At 45.5% G+C, this 14,444-nt stretch overlaps 1 protein-coding gene across 2 annotated transcripts in view; it reads left to right on the top strand.

The window, feature by feature from the left end:
* CRAT (carnitine O-acetyltransferase) overlaps positions 1 to 14,444 on the top strand; it is a 362,964-nt gene that overhangs the window by 250,807 nt on the left and 97,713 nt on the right. For both annotated transcript variants that reach the window (XM_069609217.1, XM_069609218.1), the window contains exons 8-9: positions 1,227 to 1,327; positions 1,748 to 1,867. In XM_069609217.1, the coding sequence (XP_069465318.1) occupies positions 1,227 to 1,327; positions 1,748 to 1,867 (221 nt within the window). The remainder of the gene's footprint in view (positions 1 to 1,226; positions 1,328 to 1,747; positions 1,868 to 14,444) is intronic.

Raw genomic sequence — 14,444 nt, 5'->3', positions numbered from 1 at the left:
GAACTAGAAATAAGACAATCCTTGGTTCTGGGTTTCAGGTAGGGGCATCAACAGACCCAGGTCTGAAATCAAGCCAGTCCATTTTAAAGGGCCCTGCACATTAGGACACTGCTCAACTGCCATATATCCAGCAAATATTTGGGAGTCGGAATACCAAGGAGGTATAGTAAAGGTTCTGCTTGGGAATGTTTTGTCCGTAAGAGTGTCACCCGCAGTGAAATACCTCTTGCCCTGCCCCCTAGGGAGTGTATTGTGTGGCGGGTTCACCACACTAGTCACCAAGGGGGTAGCTTCTTCTTGGGGAGAAGTGACGAATACCCTGGATTCGTCACATAACCCAACAGCTACCAAAACGGTACGTTGGGCTACCAAAGCTGATAAATTAGCTTACACCCCTGATGAAGCCAAAACTAAATAATAGATGCCACCAGCATATGCCATAAAACCTATGTAGGGTGGTGGTATAATCACCACAGGGTACAAGTGGGGTACTTCAGAAGCACCCCTGGGACTGGGATCCTTTTGTGCGATGCAGGGCCAACAATCAAAGTGAGTGCCAAATGGTTGCAATGGCCGGGGGACCTGAAGTCCCTCTGGCCACCAGCAATAGGTCTGTGATCTAAATTTAGGAGTGAAAAGGAACACAGGTAGGAGAACCCTAAAAAGGAACCTGAGAATCCCTAAAATAGAAATCCTGTCGAACCCAATGGACCAAGGCTTCTGAACGCCTGACGCGCCCTAAAGTATTAGAAGCATCTGCTGTACATTTAATGCATGCAAATGATATCGTATGTCTCATTGATGGTAAATCACTGCCAGCCCTTCATCTAGAGCATGAAAGGTGGACAGCACCATTCTAGTCTGGGCTTGCTTTTTTCTGCTGCCTCTGGATGCCAGTAGAGCCTCCTCTAGATACATTGCATTGATACTGGAACTGACCTAAATGACTTACCTTGATGTGTATTTCTTACTGCATGTATTTGTAATACAGAGCATAAACTTTGTATATATTGTGTAGGTTAACTATACCTTAAATCCAACCGTCTCCCCTCCTAAGAGTGCGGCCAGAGTGCTCTGCTGCTCTACCGTTATATTATCAGCCTATACCCCCCCTGACTCCCTCCCCCCTTGAGTAAAGCTTGGCTGCTCTGGTATATTACAGTGGAGTGATATTTTGCTGCTGTCCTTTCCTGATCCCTTCACTTTCCTTTCTCCTCACTATATAGTTCATCATTGCTGAAGACGGATCCTGCGGTCTGAACTACGAGCATGCCCCTGCTGAAGGCCCCCCCATCGTGGCTCTCCTCGACCATATTGTGGAGTACACGTAAGGTTCCTCCCGTTCTTTCAATGTGGGCTGTATTGGGTGCCCAGGGGTTTTCACATGCTGGTATTTACTCATTGGCACACAGCTGGCAAACTCATGGTGTGATACTACCCAGCTCCACGAGTTTCTCCACTGACATTGGACCTATGCCATGAAAGTTACAAAGGTACTTCGCGGTGGAGGAAACATTTTCGCTGTCTTACCTTGATACTGGGGCAAGCAACGGCTGAGGAAGCAAACTATTTTGATACCAAAGAAAGACTTAGGTAAAACACATTATATGTGTATATTTTACCTTTTGATACCCTGCCTGTACAGTCCACGATAGTGCATGTCTCCAAAGAGCCAATCGAGGGAGTAGATGCAAAGCATGAGCATGTTTGTTAGTGGAATTATTTAATTCAATGTGTTCCATTTCAGGAAGAAGCCAGAGTTTGTGAGGTCTCCAATGGTTCCTCTGCCAATGCCCACCAAACTGCGCTTTAACATCACGCCAGAAATCAAGAATGACATTGAGAAAGCCAAACAGAACCTGAACATGTGAGTGCACGAGCGCTGCGTGGGCTGGCATGGTGGGCCAAACAGAACCTGAACATGTGAGTGCGGGGTCTGGGCTGGTGGGCCAAACAGAACCTGAACATGTGAGTGCACGAGCGCTGCATGGGCTGGCATGGTGGGCCAAACAGAACCTAAACATGTGAGTGCGGGGGCTGGGCTGGTGGGCCAAACAGAACCTGAACATGTGAGTGCACGAGCGCTGCCTGGGCTGGGCTGGTGGGCTAAACAGAACCTGAACATGTGAGTGCACGAGCGCTGCGTGGGTTGGCATGGTGGGCCAAACAGAACCTGAATATGTGAGTGCGGGGCTGGGGGGCCGAACAGAACCTGAACATGTGAGTGCACGAGCGCTGCGTGGGCTGGCATGGTGGGCCAAACAGAACCTGAACATGTGAGTGCGGGGGCTGGGCTGGTGGGCCAAACAGAACCTGAACATGTGAGAGCACGAGCGCTGCATGGGCTGGGCTGATGGGCTAAACAGAACCTGAACATGTGAGTGCACAAGCGCTGCGCGGGCAGGGCCAAACAGAACCTGAACATGTGAGTGCACAAGCGCTGCATGGGCCGGGCTGGTGGGCTAAACAGGACCTGAACATGTGAGTGCACAAGCGCTGCGCGGGCTGGGCCAAACAGAACATGAACCTTCGAGTGCACAAACGCTGCATGAGCTGAGCCAAACAGAACCTAAACATGTGAGTGCACGAGCGTTGTGGGGGCTGGGCTGGTGGGCTAAACAGAACCTGAACATGTGAATGCACAAGCGCTGCGGGGGCTGGGCTGGTAGGCCAAACAGAACCTGAACATGTGAGTGCACAAGCGCTGCGCGGGCTGGGCCAAACAGAACGTGAACATGCGAGTGCACAAGCGCTGCATGAGCTGCGCCAAACAGAACCTGAACATGTGAGTGTACAAGCGCTGCGCAGACTGGGCTGGTGGTGGGGAAGGAAAGATTCAGTAGGTGTGATCGCAGGATATTCAGTATTCAAACAGTTCGGCAAATACATGAAAGTGGGCGTCCCGTAAACAATGGCATTGGAAAGTGTTGGTTTGAATCCAAGGCCATTGGTGTGCAGCTGCAGAGTGACTGAGTATATTTCCTATGAGGGTGAAACGGTGGGACTTGCACTGGCTTAATAATCAGATAAAGCCCTTGACCGTGGACAAACCAGACCATTGATGCGCTAACGAAGATGGTGCATGGCCTCGAAATATAAGGCACTCTCCTAACCCTCAGGAGCAGTCAAGGAGTCAAGGCCTTAGGAATCCTGCATCTCATGTGATCCCAGCCTGGTGTTTTAAGAAATGCCACTTCCCATTGATTACATGTCAGAGAAGGAAAGCTGTTGGCTGGGCTGATGCCAGGCTGTATCTGCCCTTAAACATTGAGTCACAACCACAAGCTGTTTCATTGGTGGTGGCACCTCCTCCAGGGCAGACCAAGGGATGCATGCATGTGTGTAGAGTGGACCAGAACCAGCCTAGGCTGGAACTGGAGAGGTTGGCACAGTTAGGGGGAGCACACATTGAAGAACCTTCACTCCTAACAAATCATCAAATGACACCTGTGATGGAGTCTGTGTCCTGACCCCATTCTAGCGTACTTCATCCCACCCCGTAGGAAGAATATGGGGAGTCCGCGAAGGTCTGGGCTAGGCTTTCTGTAAATCCTTTTTGCATTTCATTGGAACCACCTTCCTTGTTCCATGGGGATAAAGACCCTGCAAGACCACGGGAGAGCCATATGCCTGCAACCTGCTCATGTTCCCTCAATCACCTAGAAACATGATTGGGGAAACACGCCTCCTCCTCGTTTAGCAGGAGGGCTTTCCCACAGAAACGCGTAAGCAAACCTCAAACCCACATGGGGAACCTTAACCAAACATCAAACACCTGGGGAACCCAAAACAAAATGCACAGGAAAAAGGATAGAAGAGAGGCACAAGATCTCCAACCCTGACACACAGCCTATTACCCAGAAACCGCACAGCAAACCAGAGAGGGGGTAAGCAGAGCACATGGTCTGAATCTAAAATGAGGCCAGGCTTTTTAAAGACTTCCTTTACTTGTATGGACCTAGAAAGCCTCACGATCAATGAGATTGGCTAGTGTGATCCGGTGTGTAGGCGCACAATCAGGAGTCCGCATCTTGCCCAGGCACTGTGCAAGTACTCTGTTAGCTCATTCTGGGAGACGGGGAAGCAGAAGCGAATATGATTGCTGGAGGAGGAAAATGACATGTGACTAGTAAGCTGGACGCTACATTCAAGAGACTGCACTTTAGAGCAGTGCGCCAGAGGGAGACAGTATTCTTCTTAGATAGCAGAACCCTGATGTACTATAGTTTCATCCATTCTGGCACCCTTTGAATAGTTTGTTCACAGAATAGACCCTTACTTTATTTTGTAGATAAAACCTTAATACCCATCAGGGTTTGTCCCATTCCCCATCCTGAAAATCTTTTGAAATATATTTCGAATGGATTCTATCCTCCCACGTATTCCTCATTTTATGATACACCGAACGGTGCGCTTAAAGTTTTCTGAGAGAGCAAAATGTCGTATTCTTCTACACCTTCGACACCCAAGACTGGGTTTAAGAAGTGCTTCGATTGTGGATCAAAAATGTCGATTACGGATCCTCACCGAGTTTGTCTCTGGTGCCTTGGCTCAAGTCATCGAACCGACGACTGTGGCTCCCGTCAGTCTGACGGAGAAGGCCCTTCGTGAGAGGAGAGGTAAACTGTCGGTGGGGAAGGAAGCTTCTAAAGCTAAGGCTGTGTCCAAAAAACATAAAAAAATTGACCGATTCGAAGGTGTCGGATCACCGTAAACATTCCAAGAGATCTCGATCTAAGTAGCAGGTCGAAACGCTCGTCATCTTCCTCGTCTAAAAAACTGAAGAGGAGACATAGGTCTCCATCATCTTCTGAGTCATCGACCGAAGAAATTCGATGTCCGACAAAATCTGATTCCCCCAGAAAATGGGAGGAATTTCGAAAAAAGATGGAGGTATTCGAGAATGCGGCCCGACCCCCTCGAATAAACCTCAGAAGAGCCATACCCCTAAAGTCGCTCCATTGGAAGACAAAGGGAAGTCGAAAACTACTATGGTTAAAGTCAGTAGTGTCGAGGATGCTCGAAAAACTCGAGTCGACGCCAAGGAGTCGAAGACTCTTCGAGAGTCGAGTACCTCTCCGGTGCCACATAAAAAACATAAGTCGTCGAAGGATTCCACGACTTCTTCGACGCCATCGGCGTCGATCGCTTCGGCATCGAAGCCAAAAGCATCTTCGAAGTCTTCATAGAAGATTCCTTCGACAACTTCGAAGGATTTTTCTATTGTGGAGGAAGAGAGGCGATTTACTCCTTTACCCAGATCTGACTTTAAGTCTATGGTGGGCCAAACAGAACCTTAAGTCTATGTCCTTAATTTATGAGGAATCTGCCTCAGAGGATGAGGAAATCTCTCCTTTTGGAGTTCAATATGGCACAAAGGAAGTTCCAGAGGAACTTATAGATCCAGAGTCTAAAATGAGAGACCTGAGGGATACTTTGCATTCTGCCAGTGGCATTGACACGTCACTAGAATTAGAATTTGCAGACCTGATCCTGCAGAACACGCAGACTCAGGACACAGGAGTCTTATGACTAGAGTAATTGAATATATGGGTTGGGGTAACACTTCACCCATTTTCGAACAGGATGATATGGCAGATCTAATTGTCAGAGGTCCTCAAAAAGATCCAGTTCTCCCTTTCCATAGGGCTCTTCAGAGGACAGTGGAAAAAAACTGGGAAAATCTGGAAAGTATTGCTGCTGTAAACAGTAATTTCCCCAGGAAATATAGACCAGCTGCTTCTGATCCTGAATACTTAAACAGGCATCCGACTTCAGAAAGTCTAGTTGTTCAGGGCCCGTAAAGTTTTCACTTCAGGCAGCATGGCACTTAAATCAACCAATGTCACCTGTACCCGGTGGGACTGTATTTCGGCGGCAGCTGATCATATTCCGGAAGGCGAGGAAAGGGAAGGCTTCCTGAATATAGTCAAAGACGGGAAGGAGGAAATGGGGGAATGTCTCCAGTCTGGACTGGCTACTGTTGATAGCATCAGCAGATCCATGGCTGCAAGCACGGTTCTACGCAGATTTGCGTGGTTGAGGAAGTCGGGGTTTGCACCAGATGTGCAGGTCAGACTTCTCAACATGCTCTTTGATGGCTCGAGGCTGTTTGGCAGAAAGGCTGATGAAAGCCTAGAAAAACTCCAGACCTCAAAAGCGGCAGCTAAATCTTAGTGCCTCCATGCGCCAGCCTCTAAAACCCTATTCCGGCTCATCTTCCTGGAGGGGTCGTTCTTTTCGATACTACTCCTCTTTTGGTAGAGGAAGAGGACATGCTTTTCAAAGAGGCAAAAGAAATGTCCCTTGTGGAGCACGAGGAAGAGGTGCGAAACCAGCCTCAGGAGCGGCATCTTTGCCCTAAGCTGCTCCTGCAGCCGCCTCCAAATCACTCCGAGACCTTGTTACACAAACCCCCAGTGGGAGGCAGGATCTCTCAGCATCTGAAGGAATGGCGGGGCATTACCTCAGATGCTTGGGCACTGGAAACAGTAGCTCAAGGTGACTGTCTCCCCTTCCAAAAAAAGGCCTCAATCATCCACCGGGAGCCAACTCCGTCAAAATTCCAGACCCGCTCCTGTTGCAGGAAATTTGAACCCTGCTAGAGAAAGGTGCTATAGAACAGGTACCTGTAGCGGAGAGGAACAGGGGTTGGTACTCCCCCTATTTTCTCATCCCAAAAAAAGACTGAGGATTGAGACCCATCTTGGACTTAAGAAACTTGAACAAGTTCCTCAGGAAGGACAAGTTCAAGATGGTGACCTTTTCTCAGATCCTTCAGGCTCTCCAACTCCAAGACTGGTTGGTATCATTGGACCTTCAGGATGCTTACTTACATGCACCAATCCATCCCAAGCACAGAAAGTACCTGAGGTTCGCGATTGGCAACTCTCATGATCAGTTTCGAGTTCTGCCATTCGGGTTGACCTCCGCCCGAGGGTTTTCACCAAGCTGATGGCGGTAGTGGCAGCGAGTCACAGGAGAAGGGGGATTCACTTCTACCCCTACCTGGACGACTGGTTGATCAAAGCATGTTCTCCCGAACAAGCTCAGGAACATCTTTCGATCACCTGCCACTTCCTTCACAAATTGCGCTTCTCCCTCAATTTCAAGAAGTCCTACCTGATAACATCCCAAAAGCTCCAGTTTATCGGAGCAGTCTTGGATACTTCCTCGGGAAAAGCCTTGCCCTTTCGAGGTGAGCTCTCCACATTCTGCAGATGGTGACAAAGTTCCAGAATGCCCAACATCTACCGGCCTTCGATTTTCTGAGGTTGCTCGGCCTCATGGCATCCTGCATTTTCCTAGTGCCAGAAGCCAGATTGAGAATGAGATCCCTTCAATGGGTACTCAGAACTCAGTGGTCCCAGTTCTCAAGGAATATGTCAGATCTTCTGCAAGTCCCGAGCGCAGTTGCTCAGGATCTTCTATGGTGGGCTTGCAACAATATCCTCAAAGGAGAATCTTTTTGGCAACCATAGCCGGAGATAACAGTAGTTACGGACGCCTCACTCACGGGGTGGGGAGCACACCAACGATCTGACAATCAGCGTTCGTTGGTCTCCATCGGAGTCCAAACTACACATCAACCTATTGGAGCTGAGGGCAATCAGACTAGCGCTGAAGGCCTTTCTGCCTTCTGTACAGGGAAAAAATGTTCTGATAATGACGGACAACACAGTGGCCATGTATTATCTCAACAAGCGAGGAGGTGTAGGGTCACTACCACTGTGCTACCACTGTGCAGAGAGGCAATGCAGCTCTGGTTCTGGGCAATACGAGAAGGAATCTCTCAATCGGCAATTCACCTAGCCGGAGAGCAGAACACGGCGGCAGACACTCTGAGCAGGCAGAGCACAATCTCCCATGAGTGGGAGCTAGCTCAGGAAGTCCTTCTGGAGATCTTCACCCTTTGGGGAACCCCTCAAGTGGATCTTTTCGCCACTGCGATCAACCGGAAGTGCGATCAGTACTGCTCAAGGGAATTTCCTCAAAGAGGAGCTCTGGGAGACGCATTCTTAGTGGAGTGGAAGTTTCCACTGTTGTACGCATTTCCTTCAGTCCCCGTGATTTCTCAAGTAATCAGGAGGTTGAGAAAGTTCAGGAAAACCATGATCCTAATTGCCCCGGATTGGGCCAGGAGGACGTGGTACCCGGACCTTCTAGACATGTCCATCTGCCCTCCAATACATCTTCTGCAAAGAGAGGATCTTCTCTCGCAAGAGGAAGGTCGGGTTCTCCATCCAGAGTTCAAGACACTCGACCTTCACGCATGGTTTCTGAGGGGTTGAGATACAAGGATTGGGATCTTCCGGATGACGTAATGGAGATCTTGCTTTCAGCCAGAAGGCCAACAACAAAGTCTTTCTACCGATGTCACTGGAATAAGTTCAGTAAGTGGTGCAAGGATAAGGATGTGGACCCTTTTCAATGTGGCACCCCAATGGTGCTTTCTTTTCTATTGCATCTAGCCAATCTGGGGCTCCAGATAGGAACAATTAAAGGATATCTTGCTGCGCTGTCCATTTCCAAGCGCACCTCGGAAGAGGTTTCATACTTCAAAATTTCATTAATAATACAATTCCTTAAAGGACTTACTAACGTATACCCTCCAGTACCTTTTCATGTCCCAGCTTGGGATTTAAATTTGGTACTTAAGTTTCTGATTTGTATACCTTTTGAGCCTCTACACTCCTGTCCATTGAGACTTCTAACATTAAAGACTGTTCTTCTTGTGGCCTTATCAGCCTGCAGGGTTAGTGAACTTCAGGTTCTCTCATGCAAACCTCCGTACACTATTTCTTATAAGGACAAGGTAGTTCTTAAAGTTAAACCTTCCTTTTTACCAAAAGTGGTTTCCGACTTCCATTTGTCACAAAAAATATTACCAACTTTCTATCCTCCTCCTCATTTGGGCAAAGAAGAGGCGAGACTACATAGACTAGACCCCAAGAGGGCTCTTAGTTTCTATATTTCAAGGATGTCAAAGTTACACCAAGATGACCAGCTTTTTGTGGGTTATACTGATCATAAACTGGGTTTTTCAGTGACAAAACAGACCATATCCCGCTGGATCATTTTAGCTATACTGGAATGCTACAAATTAGCAGCAAAAGACCCACCAGCTGGGCTTCGAGCCCATTCTACAAGGGGAATGGCTACTTCTGCAGCTCTAAAGAGGGGAGTTCCTGCAGCAGACATTTGTTCAGCTGCAACTTGGAAATCAATGCATACTTTCATCAAGCATTACTGTTCAGATACTGCTTCCTCCAATGAGGGGCTGTTTTCCAAGGCGGTACTTCACTCAGTCCATGAAAACTGTAATTAGTACTCCCACCTCCAAAATTGACACTGCTATGGGAGTCTATCATGAGATGAGGAATATGTGGGAGGACACAATCCATTCGAAGAAAGTTACTTACCACCTATAACGTTCTTTCGACTGGATGTTCCTCCCACGTATTCCTCATTGACCCTCCCATCCTACCCCGCAGTACAGTTTACGTTTTTACACTTTCCTCTCACGAAGAGTGCATCAGTCATGAGGCACACCTGGGTGTTCCTCCTATAGTTTCATCGAAAAAACAGAACTGAAGCAACGGGCGCGGCTCGAGCTATTTATACCATCAGTGACATTGACAGAGTACGAAGCCCATCGAGGGACAGTCGACGCTGCAACCTCGAGCACAGCGCCCTCTGCCGAGAATTTTTTTTTCAAAGCAGCGAAGCTGGAGATAACGATTTATCATAAGATGAGGAATACGTGGGAGGAACATCCAGTCGAAAGAACGTTACAGTTGGTAAGTAACTTGTTCTTCTTTGTCAAGTGTTCTGTTGGATCTGAAACACTCCCCCATTACAAATTCCACCTTGTAAGACTCCCTTAACGTAACCTAATGACACCTGTGACCAAGTGACCTGTTTGTTACCCAGAGAGGAGAGGTGGACAACACTGAGGGCCAGGGGAAGCCAACTGCTCAGTGATGCAACCCCAGTAGGCAGGATAAGAAGGCTTCCCCATACCTGCCACAGCCCTTCCTTGGATGATGGGACTCCATTGATGCCTAAAGTGGTGAAACGGGGTGACATTTGTCATGGGTGGGGGGAGTGAGGCTGCATCCATAGCGCCTACATATGTCCCCAGGGAAGAAGCCTTGAGAAGATAGACCCCAGTATCAGTATCAGTATTGTACTTGCGCAGCATTCGCAGGAGACTTTTCTCCTTGTTCGGTCCACGCCCACATTTTTAGGAGCAGAGCAGAAGTGCAATATCTGCCCATGCTGGGGGCACAAGCTTTGGCCTGGAGCCAAACAAATGATGCAGCAAACAACAAAATCATACATGATAGATGCGTGCTCTGTGCAGCAATGCCAGCCGAGAGGAAAGAAACTCTCAAACATGCAGGGAAGCAGATTGTGTATTACTGCGTGATTCCAAGATGGTGGAGAGGGATTTTGTAACCTTGGGCCATGGTGGTCAGGTCATGGGGCGATCCTCATTTATGAAACAAAAATACCTGCAAGTAACCACAAACACTGCCACGCTAATGGAAAGCTGGTGGGAACATTAATCCAGGGCCAATCACTCTATACGAAGCTAATGGGGAAACGTACCAGAGAATCGGATCCCTTATTAGTCCAATCACTCTATCAACACCTCTATATGAGGAACAAGCCTCCTGACTTGGTATCCATGAGAGTGCTTCTATAGTGAGCAGAGTTGGAGAGGGAGAACAAGTCGAGCAGAACCTGTGTTTCCCCAAGCTAAGTAGATCAACCAGGGACAGAGTGAGAAATGGTAAAGAAGTCTGGCCAAAGGGACAGACTATAGTGAGATTTGTGTGTAATATAATTTGAGTTGTGTTGCATACTTTAACATGTTTGGGGGTTTAACCTTAACTAGTTCAACTCATTTCTGTTTTTTGAAAATGTCATTTTATTTAATGATCATTTTGTATTTCTTTCATTTTTATTTTGGGTGCTTTATAAATGGGTTTACATTCTTTGACATGCATATGAAATGTATTTCTATGATGAAAAAGACTGTTTTTTTACATATAGGATTTTAAATATGTTTTGCTTAAGGCTAGATGCAATTTATGACAGCCTACATATCTACCATTACAGCCATCTCTCACCTCCAATTTTAGTGGGGAATCTTACAAACAAAAGGAAAATTAAAATCCACTTTTTAAATTTAAATATTCAAATTATATAAGTAATGTGCACATAAGATTTTCCCAAAAATCCACAAAAGGTTCTTTTATGCAATTATTTCTACTTTTATGTACTTTTTTCAAAATTGATCTTGGTATCATACTGAAAATAGTCAGAAATTGAAGAAGGGAAGTGTGTAGAAGTGTAGTAATAGATTTACATGTACTATATGTTACTTTTCATAGTCATTATTTAGGCACATTTAAATAATACTTTATTGGCTTAGTAAAGACAATATATTAAAATGTTTACTTTTTTATATACAATATTCTGACGTTTACAGTAAAATTTATGCTGGCTATTGCCCTATTCAATAATAATTTGTATCTTTTAAATTCCATGGTAGTTTTACTTTTATGGTGATTTGGTCATCATTGCATTCAAACCATTAAGAATGTCACCTTACGTGTGTTATGTAGTTCCCACCGTTTGTGGTGGTGCCATGGTGATGAATAATACTTAATGTTTTATAAGGTGTCCCACACATTGACACTTGAAAATGTTCATGTATACACCATGTGTGCTTTGTATCTTAGTAAAATAACAAAAAATCATCTGAACAATGTCTAACTTGAACTGTTTTTTTTAAATGTGCTGTTGATATTGTGTACCCCTCTCTTCTGTTATACTGTTAGTAAACAGGTCTTTAAATTGAATATTGGGAATGTGTAGTAATAGCAAATTTTCATTATAAATATTTTAGTTATTAAAATGTACAATGCATGCAGTTTTTTATATGTATAATTTATAAGAATACTTGTAAAATATTTATTACAGATTCTATTAATACTGAAATACAGCCAGCAACAAATCATAAGGATCTTGCTAGTTATTGTCGGAGAAATAGGTTTGATTTCATTGCCTATGGGTTGCTGTAAGCTTTGCAGTACAGATTATGTGCATGTGTTGGATTTTGGTGGCTATTTGCAATGCAGGATGTCAGGGATAAAATTAACAAACTATTACTGTTATTGTGTATTTTAACAATGAAAGCAGTAATTTGTAACAGCATAACCATTTACTGCAGTTTTTATAAATACCTGCAGGACTATTTTTATTAATTGCGTTGCTTGTTGTAGATATAGCTTTACTTTTTTTCAGTATGATTTACTACAACGGCAGGTGTCTTTCTAGTTTGCTTGAGAGCATTAGATTTAAGGTTAGAATTTACTTGCACAATTTTATTTGGGCCCTTCAATGCTTGGTAAATCATTATCATATATCATTCACACCATATTTATTAAATATCCATTTATTTATTTTATTTTCACATTTATAGCAGAGCACAAAACCCTCGGGCATCAAAGCAGAATTCTAAAATGCAGGACCCCACCTATAAGGGTTACAACATGTGGGTGGATTTTGGAGTCAGTCTAGCAAAGCCGCGCCTCATGTTAAAGGGGGATACATCATGTATGCATATATGAACAGACAAAATGAGGGTAGATGCACATTCTGGCAAAGTCTCGTCTCGTGTTGCGGGGGGGGCTACATCAGGTATGCATCTATGAACAGACAAAATGAGGGTAGATGCACATTCTTGCAAATGCCTCACCACTCACCAGTGGGGTTCCTCAAGGTTCGTGTGTTTCCCCTACACTCTACAATGTGTTTACGATACCACTATTCGATATCCTGGACTATCTGGGTGTCACCTACACTAATTATGCAGATGACACTCAGATACTCATCCCCATTACAGGTGATTATAGTTCAGAAACTCTTGCCGTTAACGCTATCTACCAAGTCATCCAATACTGGATGGCGCAACATGAACTCTGTCTGAATGACGAAAAGACAGAGCTTCTCATCCTAGGCTTTTACCAAAGACTCCACAAACTAGACCGTTTGTTTAAATCCTTCATCATCGATGGTAACACCATCAAGGTCTCTAAGGACACAAAAACTTTAGGCGTCTATATTGACTCCACCCTCAGTCTTGCTAGATAAACTAACGCAGTATCCTCCGCGGCAGCATACACATGTAAGCTTATCACAGCTTGCCGCCCTTTTCTATCACCAGCTAACTGTACCACACTAGCCAGGACTTTGGTGATGTCCAAAATTGATTATTGCAATGCCCTCTATCATGGTACCAACCTTTGCAATATCAATAAGTTAAAAATCATCCAAAACAATGCCATCAGAGCGGCTTTAAATATCCCTAGGAACAAACATATCTTAGACACCAGACGGAGCATCCACTGCATCTCAGTTACACAAAGAATCTTACTAAAAGCACTTGCTCTAACCCATAAATGCCTTGCCAACCAAGTGCATAGCTACCTGGCTAATAGATTCTCCCTTCACACAACGAACAGACCCGTCAGAAGTGCCCAAACCAATTGCCTATCCAAACCCCGTTTTAACCTTCAGAGATCCGGTGGAATCAGTTTCCCAGTCATGGCTGCCCAACTCTGGAACTCGCTCCCCAACCCACTTAGAGCTGAACCTTCTTTCCAGGCATTGAAGAGCAAGGCCAAAGCCTGGCTGTCTGCCCAAGACCTACCTGCGTCTCAGTCCGCTCGCTAGCGACCACCCATGCCTCTCACTCACGGCCTACCTTGTGTAAATATGTCATTTAAACTGTAACTGTATTTAATGTCCGCACATTTCAAAATGCTCTTTTGTTTATGTTTATACTTTTGTTGTAACTTAAGTGATGCGACCGGATGCCTGTGGGCCTGGTGCGCTATATAAATAAATAAAATGCAAATACAAAGCTGCGCCTCCGGTTACGGCGAGCTACATCAGGTATTTATTTATTTTATTGGTCATTTATGTAGCATCTATACACAGAATGTGTTTCAAAGCGCTTCAAGGCAGGGGAGGGAACAAGGGGTAATGCAATACAGACCTTCCTACTGGGCCTCGAGTCCACTCAGAATGAGCAAGTGCTATAAAGTTAACAAACAAGACCTAGAACAGCAATAGACTGGTTTACAGAAGAAACAAAGAACAAAACTGGGTCTGCCAAGCTGTAGCAAGCAGGAATCCAGCTGGAACATTTTTCTTCGAATCATAGGTACTGTGGCGCTTGGGGTGTTCACCTCTTTAGCTTAAGTTGGGTTTCATATCTTGCAAAGTGCTTTCGTTCCACTTTAGAATTGATACCAACTCTCCTCCACTGGCCTGCACAGCTTGTGCTCTCTACAAAGCAGCTCACTTGAGTTACTGTGATTTCTGCTGAACTTACTAACTTTGTCAAGACTCTATCTAAGAATGAG

Source organism: Ambystoma mexicanum, chromosome 8 (assembly GCF_040938575.1).
Source record: "Ambystoma mexicanum isolate Mex_15411 chromosome 8, UKY_AmexF1_1, whole genome shotgun sequence".
NCBI lineage: Eukaryota > Metazoa > Chordata > Amphibia > Caudata > Ambystomatidae > Ambystoma > Ambystoma mexicanum.
The sequence above is the reverse complement of the archived record's forward strand: the minus strand, read 5'-3'. Positions and strand labels throughout refer to the sequence as shown.